At 42.1% G+C, this 19,301-nt stretch overlaps 1 protein-coding gene across 1 annotated transcript in view; it reads right to left on the bottom strand.

Annotated features, from left to right (window-relative positions):
• Nucleotides 1-19,301, bottom strand: part of LOC143982305 (amine oxidase [flavin-containing] A-like) — a 191,597-nt gene that overhangs the window by 8,705 nt on the left and 163,591 nt on the right. The window contains exon 14 of the mRNA XM_077480914.1: nucleotides 6,810-6,872. Coding sequence (XP_077337040.1) covers nucleotides 6,810-6,872 — 63 coding nt within the window. The remainder of the gene's footprint in view (nucleotides 1-6,809; nucleotides 6,873-19,301) is intronic.

The following is a 19,301-nucleotide window of genomic DNA, read 5'->3' as shown; positions in this document are numbered from 1 at the left end:
AAATGTACCCTAGTTTGTAGACGCTATAACTTTTGCGCAAATCAATAAATATACACTTATTGACATATTTTGGCCTAAATGTATGACTAAAATTGAGTTTATTGGATTTTTCTTCTAACAAAAACAAGATATCTTATTTATTTTTTGGTCTTATTTTTGTGGTCTTAAATTTTGTTTAGGTACAGCATTGCATGACCGCGCAATTACCAGTTAAAGCAGCGCAGTGCCAAATTGTAAAAAGTGCTCTGGTCATTGAGCGGCCTAATCTTCCGGGGATGAAGTGGTTAATCTTTTAAATTTGCATAAGAGGTTGATGATTCCTTTCACTAGTCTGTTTTCTTTTTATTGCCCAGTGATAAATTGAGTCCAAGCACAGCTAATACACTGTCTGTTCGGCATGATGGTTATTAATGCGGGCAGGTTAAAATATTAGATGATATTATAATGTCTGTTCAAATTAGGTTTCAGTGATGCTAGAGCTACCCATTTCTGTGTGTAGTTTGTTACAAAATGACTAAATTCACTTAAGGCTACTTGGTGCTGAATTTAAAAGGGTATGTTAAGCTCATGCTTACACTACAAAGCATATCTTTAGCCAATATATTTTTATTTATTTTTGGATAGAATATGGCAGGGTTAGAATATCTGTCAGGTTTTACTGCTGTCTGTGTTCCCACATGGGAGAGTCAAAACTATCTGCCCTGAGGATTATTTGTTACTGTGATAGAAAGTGATGGAAAATTCCAAATTTTACAGCTGTAATCATAATAGGAAAACAGTGAAACTGTAGAAGACAGTAAACTATTTGCCAAGTGTTTGCAGTGCAGATAACACTGCACAGCATAAGACACTAGTCTGAGCTCCCCTTCCACTGCTTCACACAGTGAAAAAAAAAGACAGGAGGTAGTTTGAGTTTTTTGTGAACCCTCAGACTGTTCGGGACCCTCAGCATTCATCGGGAGTGGTGCTTTTTTATTTCCAGATTGGCAGTGGCGGCGGGCATCGTGATTGACGATGGATCTACACCAGGGGACATTTATTTTTTTAATAAATAAAACTGCATCCTGCCTAATGATGAATGAGTAGGGGTAATATGTACCCCATACTCATTTACATAGGGGGTGCCAAGATATGGGGGCCCCCGTGTTAAAGGGGCTTCTAGATACCAATAAGCCCCCTGCCCACAAACCCCCACAACTAGTGGTCAGGGTTGGGGGGAAGGGGCCCTTATCCCCATCAAGAATCGGCCTCCCCCCACCCCTTTCCTGAACTGCCAGGCTGAATGCTCGGATAAGGGTCCGGTATGGATTTTGGGGAGGACTCCGCTTTTTTTTTTTTTTTTGGTGTGAGGGTACCCCTCAATATCTGGACCAGACCCAAAGGGCCTGGTATGGATGACTCATCAGCTGTTAAGGACACGGCAGCCGCCCACTTCTTAAAGCGGTTGTATAGTAATTTTTGTAACTTTTACCTACAGGTAAGCCTATAATAAGGCTTAGCTGTAGGTAAAAAGAATATCTCCTAAACCTGTTCCCCTTGCAATGAGCCGGTGACTTCAGCAGCGAATGTGCAACTGGGATTCTCGGCTGAGAGTCCGGCAGACGCCAGACCCTGCCGGGAAGAAAACTCCTGTGCGCATGTGACGGCATCGTGGCTCCGGCCACTCACAGCGCTGGAGCCGCGATACCCGGAAGACACGCAGAGGGAAAATGTCAGCTCCCTCGGTGGACTGAGTGAGATGCTGGCACCTCGTTCTAAGGAAAGTATTTCCTAATGAGCTAGTATGCAATGCATACTAGCTCATTATGCCTTTTCCTTTACAGGTGTAAAAAAAAAAAAAAAAAAAGTCAGCAGATTTACTCCCGCTTTAACAACATGGTATTTACTACTGGTGATAAATACACTGGCTACCGCCAGCCACTAATTTGCTGCATGTTTTCACTTCTAAAATACCGCACGACTTCATAAAATTACTAATGCGGTAATTTAGTAGTGTTTTTTAGTGAATGGCAAAAATTATTTTAAAGATTGCTATGCGGTATCCTCCCGCATACTCGGTTTTGGTAAGATACCACTTTGTGAATGGAGCCCATTATTACCTAATATAAAGTACACCGCAAGTCAGTTCCACTCATCAAGAAACAACACTGCAATCACACATAGAGAACAACAAAAAAAACTTTCAGTATACTACAGGCTACTATGCCTCAAATTCAGTATGTAGAGAAGGCCCTAAAGCACTCTCCCTGGTGAGCCCCACCAAATAACCAATAGTTAAATTACTAGAAAAAAAGTTTTTTATAACCCAGAACAGAACATGTATTGTGTGTGTTTTTGTTTGTTTTTTAGATTTTTATATATTTTATATTGCACCATTGTACACATGAAAACAATTGCTGTTCTGACATTTGCACAGAGCATGTTTACCTGCAATAAAAATGTAGCAAATGTGCTCTTGTTAAATATGACACTTGGCAAATATTTAGTGAATCCTTTAGATAGTATGGCAGGTCTCACTGGACACCTGCTCAGACACACCACCCTATGAAATTGCATATGCACCCTGCCCATGATGCACTGTGATTGTGGGTGTCCTTATCGCCATAATCAAATATGTAGAATTCCGCCATACATAGGACTATAATCAGCTGGGCATCTGCAACCTAATATACACAAATCTTTCACAAAAGATAATTATAAAATCATCTTTTAAAATATCTTTAAAACGAATATGTGATGTAGGTATTACATCAAGATCATCCTCCTAGCATGTTAAAAAGGCAGTAAATACCAATGTTTGTTATGTATGTGTGATTCTCACACTTCACCAGCACACAGTAAGTGCCGGTTCACACTATTGCGATGCGAGAACCCTGCAAATCAACTGCGGGTTCCCACATCACACCCGACGTGCACGGCAGTTCACACTGCCATATGCTGGGGAGTGTCATTATATGTTAACGACACCCCTATTTCAGCTCGCATATCGCACTGCGAACTTACAGTTCAGACATGAATCGGATCGCATATGTGTGAACACACATGCGATCCAATTCTGGTATGAACAGAAAAAAGGGTCCTGTGGGTGTTTGGACCGGATGTGGTGCAATATCAGCCATACTATCTGTATGGCTGACATCGCACCGCACAGACATCACATGTAATCTGAACAGCAGTGATGCTGTGAATTACATGCGATGTCTAGCATCGCAATAGTGTGAACCAGCACTAAGTGTAGCTTCAAAAAGTCTACGCATTTCACTGCATCTTGTTGCTTCCTCAGGGCTCACTAATTTACAGTAATTTTCATTGGTTGTCAGCACTATGACGGAATCCTTAATGGGCACACCCCTTAGGATTCCCTTGATGTAGTTCTTTGTAACACATTCTTTTAAAAAAATATAATAAAAGAAGATTTTAAAATGAAAATATAAAACTTTTAGTAAATCAGCCAGACATAGTTAATTCAATTCCACTTGGCTATTCTTTTAGCTGTACAAATATATAAGCACTCTTTTTACAGTCAAACATTATGTGAAACACAGTATATGAACATTATGTGAAACACAAGCATTATCTTTTAAGTGTTACCAGACTCTGTTGTTAAAATAAAGGTTAAAAATAATTTGGATTACATACATCTCTTTGCTCATGCTGCCGACCTCAGTAGTAGTGAAGAAAACATGCCTACTTGAGATCCTGCATTATCCAGCACTTTGGGGAGGTTTAGATTTCTGGTCCACAGCTGCCCTCAGTAGTCCAATTCAATGGCCCAATGTCCTTACTGTATCTTGTAGTGAGCATGTGTGAAGTAGGGGTGGGCGGAGGAACCACATGTTCTAGGAAACTGGCACTCTCAGAAGTGTCATATTCTGCAGAATGTTCAACTGGCATTTTTTACTTTACTACTTCAGAAATCAGTGCTATGGGCAGCAGGATAGGTGAGTATTCAGGGTTTTCTTTGCATGGGCTGCTTTATGTCCAGCCTTAAATTTTAGTGACACAATGGGGTTGATTTACTAAAATTGGAGAGTGCAAAATCTGGTGCAGCTGTGCTTGGTAGCCAATCAGCTTCCAACTTCAGCTTGTTTAACCACTTGCCGCCTGCCATATAGCAAAATGACGGTGGCAAAGTGGTTGTAATATCCTGACCGGACGTCATATGACGTGATCAGGATATTAAGCCGCTGCACACCCCTGGGGGCACGCATCGCGGCGATCATTGTTGCGGGGTGTCAGTCTTACACCCTGCAACTACGATCTCGGTAAAGAGTCTCCGACGGAGACTCTTTAGCACATGATCAGCCGTGTCCAATCACGGCTGATCTCAGTGTAAATAGGAAGAGCCGGTGATCGGCTTTTCCTCACTCGCATCTGTCAGACGTGAGTAGAGGAGAGCCGATCGGCTGCTCCTCTGACAGGGGGGGTCTGTGCTGATCGATTATCAGCACAGCCCCCCCCCCCCCCCGTGGATGCCCACACTGGACCACCAGGGACGCCACCAGACCAGCAGGAGATGCCCAGCACCAGGTATGCCCCCTAGACCACCAGGGATGCCAGCCAGTGCCCATAATGAATGCCAATCAGTGCCCATAATGGATGCCAATCAGTGCCCACAATGGGCATCACTGATTGGCATGCATTATTGTTTGGCACTGATGGGCATCCATCCCTACAAAACTTTAAATTACAATGCCGCCTATCAGTGCCCATCCTAGCCGCCTATCAATGCCCATCCTAGCCGCCTATCAGTGCCCATCCATGCCCATCCATGCCCATCTGTGCTGCCTATCCATGCCCATCCATGCCACCTATCCATGGCCATCCGTGCCACCTATCCATGACAATTCGTGCCACCTATCAGTGCCTATTTGTGCCACCTATCAGTGTCTATCTGTGTCGCATATCAGTGCCGCCTATCAGTGCCACTTCATTGGTGCCACCTCATTGGTGCCCATCAGTGCTGCCTTAGCAGTGCCCGTCACTGGAGCCCCGTCAGTGCCCATCAGTGAAGGAGAAAACGTACTTATTTACAAAGTTTTGTAACTGAAACAAAAAAAAACATGTTTTTTTTTCAAGATTTTCAGACTTTTTTTATTTGTTTAGCAGAAAATAAAAATCCCAGAGGCGATCAAATACCACCAAAAGAAAGCTCTATTTGTGGGAACAAAATGATAAAAATTTAGTTTGGGTACAGTGTAGCATGACCGCGCAATTGTCATTCAAAGTGCGACAGCACTGAAAGCTCAAAATTGGTCTGGGCAGGAAGGTGTATAAGTGCCCAGTATTGAAGTGGTTAACCACTTGCCGACCAGCGCACGACGATGTACGTCGACAGAATGGCACGGGCAGGCAAATGGGCGTACATGTACGTCCCTTTAAATTTGCCGCCCTGCCATCCGGAGCGCGCCGCCGGCAGCACGCTCCTGCGCTGGTCGGGACCCCCGTGAGTCTGGTAGTGGGACCCACGGACTCGATCGCCGCAGGCATCCCTGCGATCGTCTCACGGAGTGGCCGAATGAAGAAATGCCGTTGTAAACAACATTTCTCCATTCTGCCTAGCAACTAGTGACGCTGATCTCTGCTCCATGTGATTGGAGCAGAGATCAGTGTTCACTAAATGAAAGCCCAACCCCCCCCACAGTTAGTACACACCCCTAGGAACACTTAACCCCTACACTGTCACCCACTGGTTAACCCCTTCACTGCCAGTGTCATTTACACAGGAATCACTGCATTTATATAGCAGTGATTACTGTATAAATGACAATGGTCCAAAAAATGTGTCAAAAATGTCCGTTGGTTCCCCCACAATGTCGCAGTCACAATAAAAATCGCTGATCGCCGCCATTATTAGTAAAAAAAATAATAATAAAAAATTATTAATAAAAATGCTATAAAATTATCCCTATTTTGTAAACGCTATAACTTTTGCGCAAACCAATCAATAATCGCTTATTGCGATTTTTTTTTACCAAAAATATGTAGAAGAATACGTATCGGCCTAAACTGAGGGAATTTTTTTTTTTTATATATATTTTTGGGGGATATTTATTATAACAAAAAGTAAAAAATAATGCGTTTTTTTCAAAATTGTCGCTCTATTTTTGTTTATAGCGCAAAAAATAAAAACCGCAGGGGTGATCAAATACCACCAAAAGAAAGCTCTATTTGTGGGAAAAAAAGGACGTCAATTTTGTTTGGGAGCCACGTCGCACGACCGCGCAATTGTCAGTTAAAGCCACGCAGTGCCGAATCGCAAAAAGTGGTCTGGTCTTTGACCAGCAAAATGGTCCGGTCTGAAAGTGGTTAATTAAGCTTTTGACCAAAAAAAAAAAAAAAAAAAAACCTTGAAAGCTGATTGGTTTCTATGCAGAGCTGCACCAGATTTTGTAGTCTCCAGTTTTGGTAAATCAACACCAAAAGCTAACGGCAGATTGAAGGTAAATGCAAACTGAAGAAAAGCGATATGAACAATGAGTCAACAGAACAGTGGATACAGAGTGAAAGGTTGTTGAAAAGCAATCAGATGCAATGTGTTGTAATACTAACACGTAATAATGACTTGTGTGTTCATGACAAAGTCCTATCTTATTTACAAATGATAATCATTAGTACCATTATCCTACAGCTGCTTCCCACCCACTTCAATTTCCATCAGCTGTCCCCGCAGAGCTTGACATATACTGCTCAGCTAGAAAGGATTTGTGGGAAATTAACAAGCTGGTGTTTTACCAAAATTATATTTTTTTACCTCTATATCATCAAACTCATTAATTATATGAATTGAAGAAGAATGTGGGACTTACCACAGACTCTGGTTCAGGCACCCATATTTCATTTTCTGAAATGAGTCCCATTTTGCACATTATCTGTAAGGAATAGTAAAACATTTTACGCTTTTATAATTTCACAGTTTGAAAAAATACCGGTTTGAAATGAACAGCTTTGAAAAAGGCTTGATTAGAACGGAGAATTTAAATTATAGATTACTTGACTGCTTAACAGACTGTGCTTTCTAGAAACATATTTCAAGCAGAATGAAAGGCAATAAATATTGAACAAGTATTAAAACTGTATGGAAGATACATTCATTTGTTCCTTAAACAGAATCTGTGGGTAGATGAAACTATCCACTGTGCTAATTACATTCAATAGGTGAAGCATTCAGGTTCCTGCTCACAACTCCCCATACCTAGGCTCCCTAAGTGTTCCAAAATCCCCAAAACAGCGACCAACTTCTGTCACCATTAGCCATTGTACACACGGTCGGACATTCCGATGGAAAATGTCCGATCGGACCGCGTTGTCGGATAATCCGACCGTGTGTGGGCTCCATCGGACTGTTTCCGTCGGAATATCCGACCAACAAAGTTTTAGAGCAGGGCTATAAAATTTTCCAACAACATGATCCGATCAGACTTTGTCGTTTGTAAAGAATTCCAATCGGACAAAGTGCCACGCATGCTCAGATCAAATTCCTAGACCAAAGCTATTGGCTACTAGCCTGAACGTAGTCCCATCGTAACGAAATAACGTGACCATGTTCTGAACGATCGGATTTTCCGACAACTTTGTCCGACCGTGTGTATGCAACAGTTTCGGACAAAATCCAACGGATTTGGTTTTCAGAATGTCCAACCGTGTGTACAAGGGCTTAGAGCTGGCATGCGCCTCCTAATTTTTGTTCCTATTGGTTTAACTTGTCACCTATCACAGCACACAGCTGCTCTCCACTTAAAGGTGGGCCCGTGTTCTTGATTCCTCTGGTGGGCCTCAGGAATCCCAATTGATACTTTACTCATGTCACCTTATAGTCTCAGGTTTTTCAATAAAATGTACATAATTTAAAGGTGAGTAGTACCAATATGGTATATGGTTTTTGTTTTTTTTGTTTACTAACATTTTTTTTATTAAAGCATACCAACATATACAAGAGAAAGAGTACAGAGAAATCTTCCGTTATATCTGAAAATCAGAATAGATATAGTAAAAAAATTAATAAAAAGAAATATATGGCTATCAAATATTAGAATCATATCATCAAAATAGTTTTGCAACATACATATACCTTCCTAGCCCAACAAACCTGCATAGATGGATTACTGGAATCTAATATAACTTGGGAGAACTGTACCATTATAACAACTCATATAAAACAGAGAGCTCTTGTGGAAGCACTTTGTAATTAATAGGCTGACCAATTTTCCCATGTACGGTCGAAGATGTGCATGGTATCCATAATGGTATAGTGTATCCTCTCCATCACTTTTATAGCTTCCATACGGTGGAGCACTTGAGACCAGAGCACAAAGGGGGACCGCCAGTTAAGGGGAATAGCCCATTGAATGGCACTGAATAACGTGTGTGTGTGTGCGCCAATTTTTGGTGAAGGGGTGGAACCTCTGGAAGTCCAGTGTAAAGGATACACATCTGATATTTTAGAGTTTTTAGCATGCCGTAATCTGAAGCACCTTATGCCCCATACACACTATCAGTTTTTCTGCTGAGTTTTTCCTTCAGATTTACCAAAACCATATAATATGAGATCAAACCTTAGGAGTTTCAATTTGTATGCAACCAGGCAGGCCCTTGCACTACATGGTTTTGGTAAATCTGAAGGAGGAACCCAGAAGAAAAACTGATAGTGTGTATGGGACTTTAGTAGTGGCCTCCTGCATAGTGACCGGAGAGTTCTACAGCTCCAAAAAGTATGAAGGTGCGTGCCCGTCTTGGTATCCCCGGAAGCATGTTTCTGGCACTAAAGTGTAGTGTTTGTGTAATTTGGCTGGGGTATAGTACCTTATAGTATGGAGCTTAACAATAGTCTTTTTTATAGCAATGGAGTGTATGCATATTGGAAACAATATCTAGCTAGTCATCTGAAGAGTCCCTGGCCGTCTCCTCTTCCCAGCTCATATGGTACATGTTTTTATTATAAGCATGTACTGTATATTACTTATGGCATGAAAAATGGTGATATAATAAAAACTGGTTAACCTTCTTACATGTATTTTTAGAAATTGGTTTTATTAGCTTTTAAGCACAATAAAAAAGTTGAACAAATTCCAGATGGACCAACCAACGCAGTAAAGGGGGGGTCACCTGTGAAAAAAAACACAGACATCCATTCACACTCAAAAGCTGTACCTAACAGGGTGGCTCATGTACCAGTTCAAAGCGCCTAAAGATGATATAAAGATATAGTAGAGCATCTTACCAGGGTAGAGACAACATCAAGGGGCTGAAACTGCCCCTTGATGAAAAGTTTTTTCTTGCTGCCCCTATTTTTATAGGTATATCAGTAAAAAAGGAGGTTCAAATTAACTAAACATTTTCAGAAAACAAGAGGAGGAGAGGAGAAGTGTTTTTTCCAGTGAATGATGATTGATTTCTTTGCTTAGAAAATACATAATCTTGGTGCCGGAGTGAGACGGACTTGGGTACCCATGATTACCGTATTATTGAACATCCAGCCAGAACTGGGAAATGAAAGGACAAGTCAGGATGAAAACAGTCCCTGCCTGGGTGACCGCATTTCCTACAGGCTGCTAACAGAGATGGCCATAGCTTGTGAAGCCTGTGGAGAACAAAGTACGCCCCGAGCAGAATTTTGTATTGAATTAACCATTCTCGCATACAACTGATCTACTTTTAGTTTATTAAATGGCATAGGTGCTTGATTATTCAGCAAAAAGAGACAATGAACAATGTGCAATAAGAAAAATGAAATCGTCTAAAGAGTCATGCCCTATACACAAGGTCGGACATTCTGACCACAAAATCCGTCAGATTTTTTTCGACGGATTTTGGCCGAAACTTGTGTTGCATACACACGATCGTTGTCGGAAAATCCAATCGTTCGGAATGAGGTGAAGTTTGTTGCTTACGACGGGACTACGTAGAGGCTAGTAGCCAAAAGCTTTGGTCTCATAATTTAATCCGAGCATGCATGGTACTTTGTCCGTCGGAATTCTCTACAAACAATCGGAAAAAGTCTGATCGGATTTTGTTGCCGGAAAATTTTAGATCCAGCTCTCAAACTTTTTCCATCGGAATTTCCGACGGAAAAAGTCCCATAGAGCCCACACACGATCGGATTTTCAGACAACATAATCCGATCGGACCTTTTCCGCCGGAATTTCTGACCGCGTGTACAGGGCATTACTCTGAAAACTGTACCTATAGATCACTGTTTATCATTGTATTGCTTTAGTGAATAAACTTGTTGGAGAACTGTGCTCTTACACGTTTTAAAATAACCATCTAGCCCAGTGATGGCGAACCTTGGCACCCCAGATGTTTTGGAACTACATTTCCCATGATGCTCATGCACTCTGCAGTGTATTTGAGCATCATGGGAAACCTAGTTCCAAAACATCTGGGGTGCCAAGGTTCGCCATCACTGATCTAGCCAATACTTAAATATTAACATGGCATACTGATTAGACACTCTGGTCAAACAAAATAGATAACAACACAGATAGATTAATACAGAAATAGAGATGATGAATACAGGATATAAAGCTGCAGAAAAAAAACCATAAGACAAAACTATTGATTTCACGTTGATGTTGATGGATGTCATAATATGCAAGTTGAAAAACATTACAAAAAAAAGAGAAGAGATTGCGGTGAACTTGATTTTACAAGATAGAGATAAATGAGAAAAGCATGAAGCACGAAGATTAAGAAAGACCGAGGATATGAGAAGGGAAGGGGTGAAGATTAAATATATAGGCAGGTGTGTAGGGGCTAAGCAAGCCTGTAACATTATAGAAACAATGTTGTGTACAGGAACAGAGAAGATGTGAGGGTTTGTGGAAAATGCCTATAACTATCAGAGATGGAATGTAATTGAATTCAAGTACGGCTAGATCATTTGTAAAATGTGTCAAAAAAAGTTCTCTAGGGGGCGCCAAAATGTCACATTAAATGCACCTGCAATGAATCCTTCACAGTATTTAGCTAGAAAAGCGATGTGATATATGTGCTAACAATTTCTAATTAAAGCATAATTTAGATTTTGCTGAAATTTTTACTTATTTTATTGGATGTGACGGAAAGTCTGTTAGATTTCTTTAAATAGAATTAGATTCTATTTAAGGCCAAAACTTTTTTAATTTTAGATAGAGAAGAGAACATCTAAAACCTGTTATTTTCTCTGCCATTGGGGAGATTTTCCTTAGCCAAGTCCGTAGCCATAATAAGAAGTGGGAGGCAATCTCTCCAAAGAAAGCTGTTACTGCATTAAGTGCCCCACTGGAAGATTTCCCCTCTATTCCTATCCTGGAGACAACTATTTTTTATGGTTACTAGGACAAAGAGGGCGATTCTCCATAATGGGGACACAAACCGCAATAAAAATCTGACAGAGGCCCTAATCCCCTCAACACTATCCAAATACATTTTACTATGCATTTTCTGACATATCGGGGTTGATTTACTAATAGCAAACAGATTGTGCACTTTGCAAAAGTGCAGTTGCATGCCACAAGGCAAACGCTAAGACCCCTTTCAAACTGGGTCATTTTGCAGGCGCTACAGCGCTACAAACAGCGCCTGCAAACCGACTTGAAACAGCTGCTGCTGTCTCTCCAATGTGAAAGCCCAGAGAGCTTTCACACTGCAGCGGTGCACTAGAAGGACAGTAAAAAAAAGTCCTGCTAGCAGCATCTTTGGAGCGGTGTATACACCACTCCTTCACTGCTCATGCCCATTGAAATCAATGGGGCAGCACGGCTATACCACTGGCAAAGCGCCTCTGCAGAGGAACTTTGCGGTGGTTTTTAACCCTTTCTCGGCCACTAGCGGGGGGGGGGGTAAAACCGCTCTGCAAGGGGCCGAATAGCGCCGCAAATCTGACGGTAAAGCGGTGCTAAAAATAGTGCACTTTTCTGTTGACGCACCTCCCGCCCCAGTGTGAAAGGTGCCTTAGCTTACAGTTCACTCATGGCCCTCCAAAATGAACAACTGATGTTGGGCAATTTTAAAAATAACAGTAAAAAATAAATACAAAATAAATGGGGTGTTCAGGAGGGATCGCCTGACCGTCTGTTTGCTGCTGCTATACTGACCACTAAAAAGCCATCCACTGTGGATTGTATTTTAGAGAGCGTTAAGCTATACTTGCAGCCCTGTGTTGTATGCTTAGGCACCTACACGGGAAAGAAGGAACACATTTAAAAAAACAGTCTATGTAAATGTATCTTTGAAGAGCACCTATATTCACATTTTAAAGCAAAACTCTACTTAAATATAGATCCGCCCACATGCTTTGTGACGTCAGACGACAGCAAGCTTCAGCCTGCTGTCTGCTGAAAAGGGGTCACAGAAATGCAGAACGAACTGGCTGTATTTCTTTAACATAAAGCTATGTTAACAGTCTTACAATGATAGATAAAAACTGTAATAGATCTGTAGATCCTGGAGAAAATTGAGCTCCAGGATCCCTGTGCTGGCTGCTTGTGTTAACATTAGTCACGTACTTATCGTAATTTCTGCTGAGCTGGGAGATCAGAGTTCAGACTGGCTGAGCCTCCCCTTCAGCAGATATCACAAAACCACATGTCTAGACCTTCACCTTTAGAGCCAGAACAAAAACTGGAGCAGAATGCTCACCAGGCAAAGGAAGTATTTCAGTCCTTTCTTTGGGCCCATTTACATCTTTGTGGTGTGTTGATGTGCTGTGTGTTAGGCCAACACATCCATTCAAATGGGCTGCCTAACGCGCTAAAAAACACCAGGAGAAAATTACTTTTTTTAGCAAAGTAGCACACTTCAACACATGGTAGTGCTTTACTCTGTGTTGCATTGTGCAGCAAGACAGGTGTGTTGGTAAAGTGCATTGGGGTGCCATCCGTGTCGGCCTGTGCATTGTGGGTGCACGGGCGCCCCCCAACACCTTCACCGCCCTCCCTATCCATGTGCTCGTCCCTTTTCAGGAAGCCACACACATGAATTACTATGGCGGGGATAGGCAGGGGTGTGTATTTTGAAGCACGTGATTAGAGCCAGAGGCTCTAATAGGCTTCAGAAAAGAGTGGGCTGGGGGTGCAGAGCACTGCGTCTCCGATCCCATCCTGTTGCGTGATGATAGCAAATAAATTTTCGCTATGGTTCCATTACATTTCCTCCTTCCTCCCCGCCAATCAGGAGGCAGGTCTTTGAGACCTGTTTCCTGATTGGCCAGAGCACCAGGTGATCCTATTGGATGCCTAGCGCTTTGGCGAAAGAGGAGACACACAGGTGGTGAGGCCTGAGGAGCAGACATTGGGTCCGCCGCTGCCTGCACTGGAGGAGAGGAGGACAGCCCCGCCACTGCAGGAGAGGAGGAGGACAGCCCCACCACTGCAGGAGAGGAGGAGGACAGCCCCGCCACTGCAGGAGAGGAGGAGGACAGCCCCGCCACTGCAGGAGAGGAGAAGGACAGCGCCGCCACTGCAGGAGAGGAGGAGGACAGCGCCGCCACTGCAGGAGAGGAGGACAGCGCCGCCACTGCGGGAGAGGAGGAGGACAGCGCCGCCACTGCAGGAGAGGAGGAGGACAGCCCCCCCGCTGCAGGAGAGGAGGAGGACAGCCCCGCCGCTAAAGGAGAGGAGGAGGACAGCCTCGCCGCTGCAGGAGAGGAGCAAGACAGCCCCGCCGCTGCAGGAGAGGAGGAGGACAGCCCCGCCGCTGCAGGAGAGGAGGAGGACAACCCCGCCGCTGCAGGATAGGAGGAGGACAGCCCAGCCACTGTAGGATAGGAGGAGGACAGCCCCGCCGCTGCAGGATAGGAGGAGGACAGCCCCGCCGCTGCAGGAGAGGAGGAGGACAGCCCCGCCGCTGCAGGAGAGGAGGAGGACAGCCCCGCCGCTGCAGGAGAGGAGGAGGACAGCCACGCCACTGCAGGAGAGGAGGAGGACAGCCCCACCGCTGCAGGAGAGCAGGAGGACAGCCCCGCCGCTGCAGGAGAGGAGGAGGACAGCCCCGCCGCTGCAGGAGAGGAGGAGGACAGCACGGCCACTGCAGGAGAGGAGGAGGACAGAGCCGCCACTGCAGGAGAAGAAGAGGACAGCGCCGCCACTGCAGGAGAGGAGGAACACAGACCCGACACTGCAGGAGAGGAGGAGGACAGTCTCAACACTGCAGGAGAGGAGGACAGCCCCGCCACACAGCGGGTAAGTTCCGCTGGACCACCTGTGGGTGGTCAGTGCCGCTGGTGGTCCGGTGGGTGGTCAGTGCCGTGGGTGGTCAGGTGGGTGCTGCTGTGGTCAGTGCCACAGGTGGTTTGGCGGGTGGTAAGTGCCACGCTGCCCGGCGGCAGGGGGGGAGTTGGTGCATGTTTGCCACCCTTCCAAAAGGGGAACCCACCAGCCGCCACGGAGTGCCATTCAGAAAGAATGGACCGCAGCACACCAACATGCTATCGCACAAATTAACATTTTAAATTTGGCCTTATTCTTTATTTATCCATCCTAGCAAGATTGTTGACATATTGCTTATGCTATTGTAATCTATATTAAGCAAGAAGCTCAGCTTGTGTAAATAATAAGTCAATAAGCCTGCCAGTATGTACATAAAATATACGTATATTCACACACTATGCACCGAAGCCCATTAACTCCCATAGAAATATTTTCACCTGAATGATCACATATATATATATATATATATAAATATTTAAAGTGGTATTAAATCTAAAGGCAAAGATTAATTATATTGCAGCTTACCAATTCCTATATGTGATGGCTGCATTTGTTTTCTATTTTAGGCTTTCTTTCTTTTATTTCCCCTTGATGTTCTGGCCAGTAAGTCTGTTTTTCAAAAGAACAAGCTGTCTTGCAGATGTAGAAGTTAGAGGGTTGAGACAACCCATTTGCCACTGATAGGGGTGCTTACAATGATCAGCTTTTATTTATTTATTCAAAATCTTTATCCCAAAAGGAAAAAAAATAAACTGTTTCTGTAACTGCTTAAAAAAGGTTAGCTGGAGTTTGGCTTCAGTTTGTTAGTGTATCTAAATCAGCTAGTAAATCTAGCACTCCATTCCCCACAGGCTGACAATGTTGCTATCTATAGGTGTCTCTGTTACTCCTTCATCCAGAATGTAGTCTCGGAGGTCTGTTACTGGCCAGATCAGAAGGTAAAAAAGCCTAAAAAAAAAGAAAACGAATGCAGCCACCACATCTAATGATTGGTAAGCTGAAATATATTACATTGTCCGAAAACATCAATAACATCAAAATAGGGTACAAGGAACACAGTGTTTCCATGCATTTTAGAACCAAACATAATAGGGACCCCTCTGGCTTGAAGTTATGGGGAATTGAGAAACTACACCCTGATTGGCATGGGTGCAATATGATTAGGGAATTGTCCAAATGTGAGACCAAATGGATATATTTAATTGATACATTAAATCCAAATGGTATGAATGTGGAACTAGATTTAAACAGTTTTATTAGCGATTTTAGTTAATTTTATTATGGGTTATTTTCATTTTAATTAAAAATTTTTTTAGTTTACAGCAAAATTGGAATAAAACGTTTTTTCGTATTTGGGTAGTTCATTGTAAAATTCCAGTAGGTGATTATATATATATATATATATATATATATATATATATATATATATATATATAAATATGTATATATATATATATATATATATATATATATATATATATATATATATATATATATATATATATATATATATATATATAGATATATAGATAGACATTTAATTTAGTGGAAATCGCAGATTATGACCACTGAATTATATGGCATTTGGGTTGTCATCATTGCCAGTTCAGAAGGATATAAATGTATATGGGAAGTGAGCATTTAATAAATAGGTGGTTGGTGTGCGATATTAAGCGACCGAATTTGGGTGTGTATGGTCGCATGTTTTTTATCGGTTAATATCATTTATCCATTTATGCCTCTGTTTGATGTAGAGGGGACTCAATAGGTGTGATTTTTAGGATTTAGTAGATTTTTAGGATTTAAATTATCTAAATATATTAATGTATACATTTTGTGCAATATTTAACTAGTTTGTAATGCATTAAGGGATTTTTCTATATATATTTTTATATGCAGTTTGTATATATATTAATTGATTAATCCGTTGGATTTTGATCCTATTTTGAGGTTACCTTGTAAAACATTGGTGCATATTGCTGAATTTTAGGTGAGGTAAATTTAGGTGACATACATCGACCGACCTGTAGCACTCTGCCTATTATCCGGTAGTGCCGTTTGCTTTTGGCCGCTAGGGATCAGGTCTGCCGATGTTTCTTATATATGTATATGTCCGTCTATTTTATATATGTGGCATGGTTTTGCGCATATTACATCCTGTCAATTTGATTTAAAAAAATCCTTTTGTATATTATATTATGTATTATCGTGAGATAACATTTTATTAATAAAATTGTGTTGTACTAAAAACGCTATGTCCCTTTTTATTTGATTACGAGCTTGGTGCAGATGAGAGGAGTCTAGCATGCTGTGATCATTCAGTTGTGTAACCTGATGAGCGTGTAAACCAGCTGAGTCTGGTAAGTGCAATACCTTTAGGCTCCATGCACACTGAAGCTCCATAAAAAGCATTTTCTGGACGCTAGATTGCTGGCAGAAAACGCTGGTTGAAAAATATGCTTTTAACAGCGTTTTGTACTAGCGTTTATGAGCGTTTATGGGGTTTTCAATAAAAATACACAGAGGACACTCCAAAAATCCCACAGTGCATTCCAAACTCCCACAATGCATTGAAAAAATAGAATGGCGAACACTAATTAACGTGTGTTTATGAGCGTTTATAAGCGTTTATCATTTTTTGGCGGTGAAAAGCTTTAGGCTCCATGCACACTGGAGCTCATAAACTGCAGTTTAGTGGAGTTTGGGCGTTTTTTTTTAAAGCCCATAAACTCCACTCTATGTTAGCCTATGTGTCCATGCACACATGGACATTTTTTAGCTTTAATGAGCAGTGGAGTTTATGGGCTTTTTTCTGAACGGCAGAAATTTGCGCTCAAAGTGCAGTTTTTCTCCGCCAAAAAACGACAAACGCCGATATACGCTCATAAACGTGCGTTAATTAGCGTTTGGCATTCCATTTTTTCAATGCATTGTGGGAGTTTGGAATGCACTGTGGGATTTTTGGAGTGTCCTCTGTGTATTTTTATTAAAAACTCCCATAAACGCTAACGCTAAAGATGAACTACCATGTTGTCAGTAAAACATACTACTGAATGTTGTCTCTTTCTAAGTAGCATGCAATCAATCAATGTTGTATTTTATTCTTTGGTACAGTATAAACAAAGTGCAGACATAACTTGTAATGCGTGGCAAGAACATCTGCACTGTTATAAATTGGTATGAAATTGTTATAAATTGGTATGAAATTGTTATACATTAAATCCCTTTCCCCCTTTTTTAATTTTATTTATAGTTGCCTGGGGTTTAGTTTAAAATAGATTTTTAGTCCTTTTTTTAATTATTGTGCAGCAAGTTTTTTTTATTTCAGTTTTATATTTAATTTTATTTCTGTCTAATGTTTGTGTGTTACTTTCAATAAAAGTTATTTTATGTTACTGGATTGTATTTTTTTAATTCATATTCATTTAAATTAGGTTTATATGTATTCCGATATTAGTATCGGTAACGATAACGAGCATTTGCAAGAGAACTTGTACACGTGCAAATTCTCTGATGCTTGACGAGATACCTGGGCAGGCAAGCAGTGCAAAACTCTGGATAGCCGCACACTGGAAAAAGACTTAAAATCCCATCTTTAATTGAAACAATGTGGGTCACATAAAAACAAGATCAAATAATCCACAGCAAAAGAATAACAGGGTACAAGGAAATTCTGACGTGTTTCGCACCATGATCAGTGCTATGAGTAAATCAATTAAAGATGGGATTTTAAGTTTTTTTCCAGTGTGCGGCTATCCCCAGAGTTTTGTACTGCTTGCTTACTCATGGTGTGTGTCACGGGCAGCACCTGGAGCTCATTACTAGGAGACAGAGCTTCAGCCCTCAAGAGCTACTTCGGAGTGGTGGTTTGTCTTTTTTTGAGATACCTGGGCAGTCGGGGATGATCGGTGCGGCAGTGGGGGGAGTTAAAAGCACCAATGTTCCTGTATAGATTTCAATAAAGCCGCTGACAGCCGCTTCTCCTCCTCTCCCCCCATGGCTTCCAGCTGCTTTTTTAAAATCTATTCAGGGAGATCATGCTTGTAACTCTCCCTGCCGCTGCACCTATCATCCCCAACTGTCCCCTCTGTCCTCCTCCAGTCTCTCTCCGTGTCCTCTAGTCCCCATCTGTCCTCCTCCGGTCCCCCCTTGTCCTGGATCTGTCAGTGCAAAACGCGTCAGTTTTTGTTCTATGTTCTCTTTTGCTGTGGTTCGAGTGATGTAATTTTTACTTGAAAAATAAAGGCACAAGTTACTACAGATTCCATAGTTTCTTCCCTTCCTATCTACTTACTTGTGCATTAGCCAGCACCTGGGATGGCAGTGCGGCTTTCCAGAGTTTCTTTCCTTCCTATCTGCATGTTCTCTATGTACTCTGAAGGGGGGGGGGGGGTGCTCCATCCCTCCAACCAGGGCTCAGAGCTCTCCTCACTGAGCGTGAGACTTCAAATCCCCGCCCCTTGCTTTTCAGAACTGAGAAATGCTGTGTAAAATGTCTGTTTGGGAAGACTGTAGAGATTAAATGATAAACAGGTACAACTTACGAAGGAGGATTTGTTTCATATATGTGTATCACCTGATGCTAGTCTATATGGAAGAGTCTACAACCACTTTAAATGGAACTGCATGCATTTGAATTGCAAACAATAATAAGAAAAGGCGGTTTTTGACCTGCTTTACCTACAGTTCAAACACACCCTAAAGCAGTGATGGCGGAACCTTGGAACCCCAGATGTTTTGGAACTACATTTCCCATGATGCTCATGCACTCTGCAGTGTAGTTGAGCATCATGGGAAATGTAGTACTGAGATAGCCCATATACAAAAAACCTCTTGGGTTTGGATGCAAAGGGAGCAGCATCAGCAACTGCCCCGGCACCCCTAGAACTACTAGCTCTTGAAAATCTGGAGTGTCAAGGTTTACCATCACTGCCCTAATGGGACATGCTGCATCCAAAGACATGGAGCACAAAGCAAAGCAGGTCAAAACTGCATCTGGACTGCCATGTTTACTGCTCAGGTAGGTCAAACAAAGGAAAACCAGGCTGTCAACAAGAGCCCCAATATATTTAAATGAATATATAGCGGCATTAATTGGTGTGCGTTTTATAA

Source organism: Lithobates pipiens, unplaced genomic scaffold (assembly GCF_037356315.1).
Source record: "Lithobates pipiens isolate NorthernLeopardFrog02 unplaced genomic scaffold, aLitPip1_a1.2 Scaffold_16, whole genome shotgun sequence".
NCBI classification, from domain to species: Eukaryota; Metazoa; Chordata; class Amphibia; order Anura; family Ranidae; genus Lithobates; species Lithobates pipiens.
Note: the sequence above shows the minus strand (reverse complement) of the source record. Positions and strands in the feature narration are given on the sequence as shown.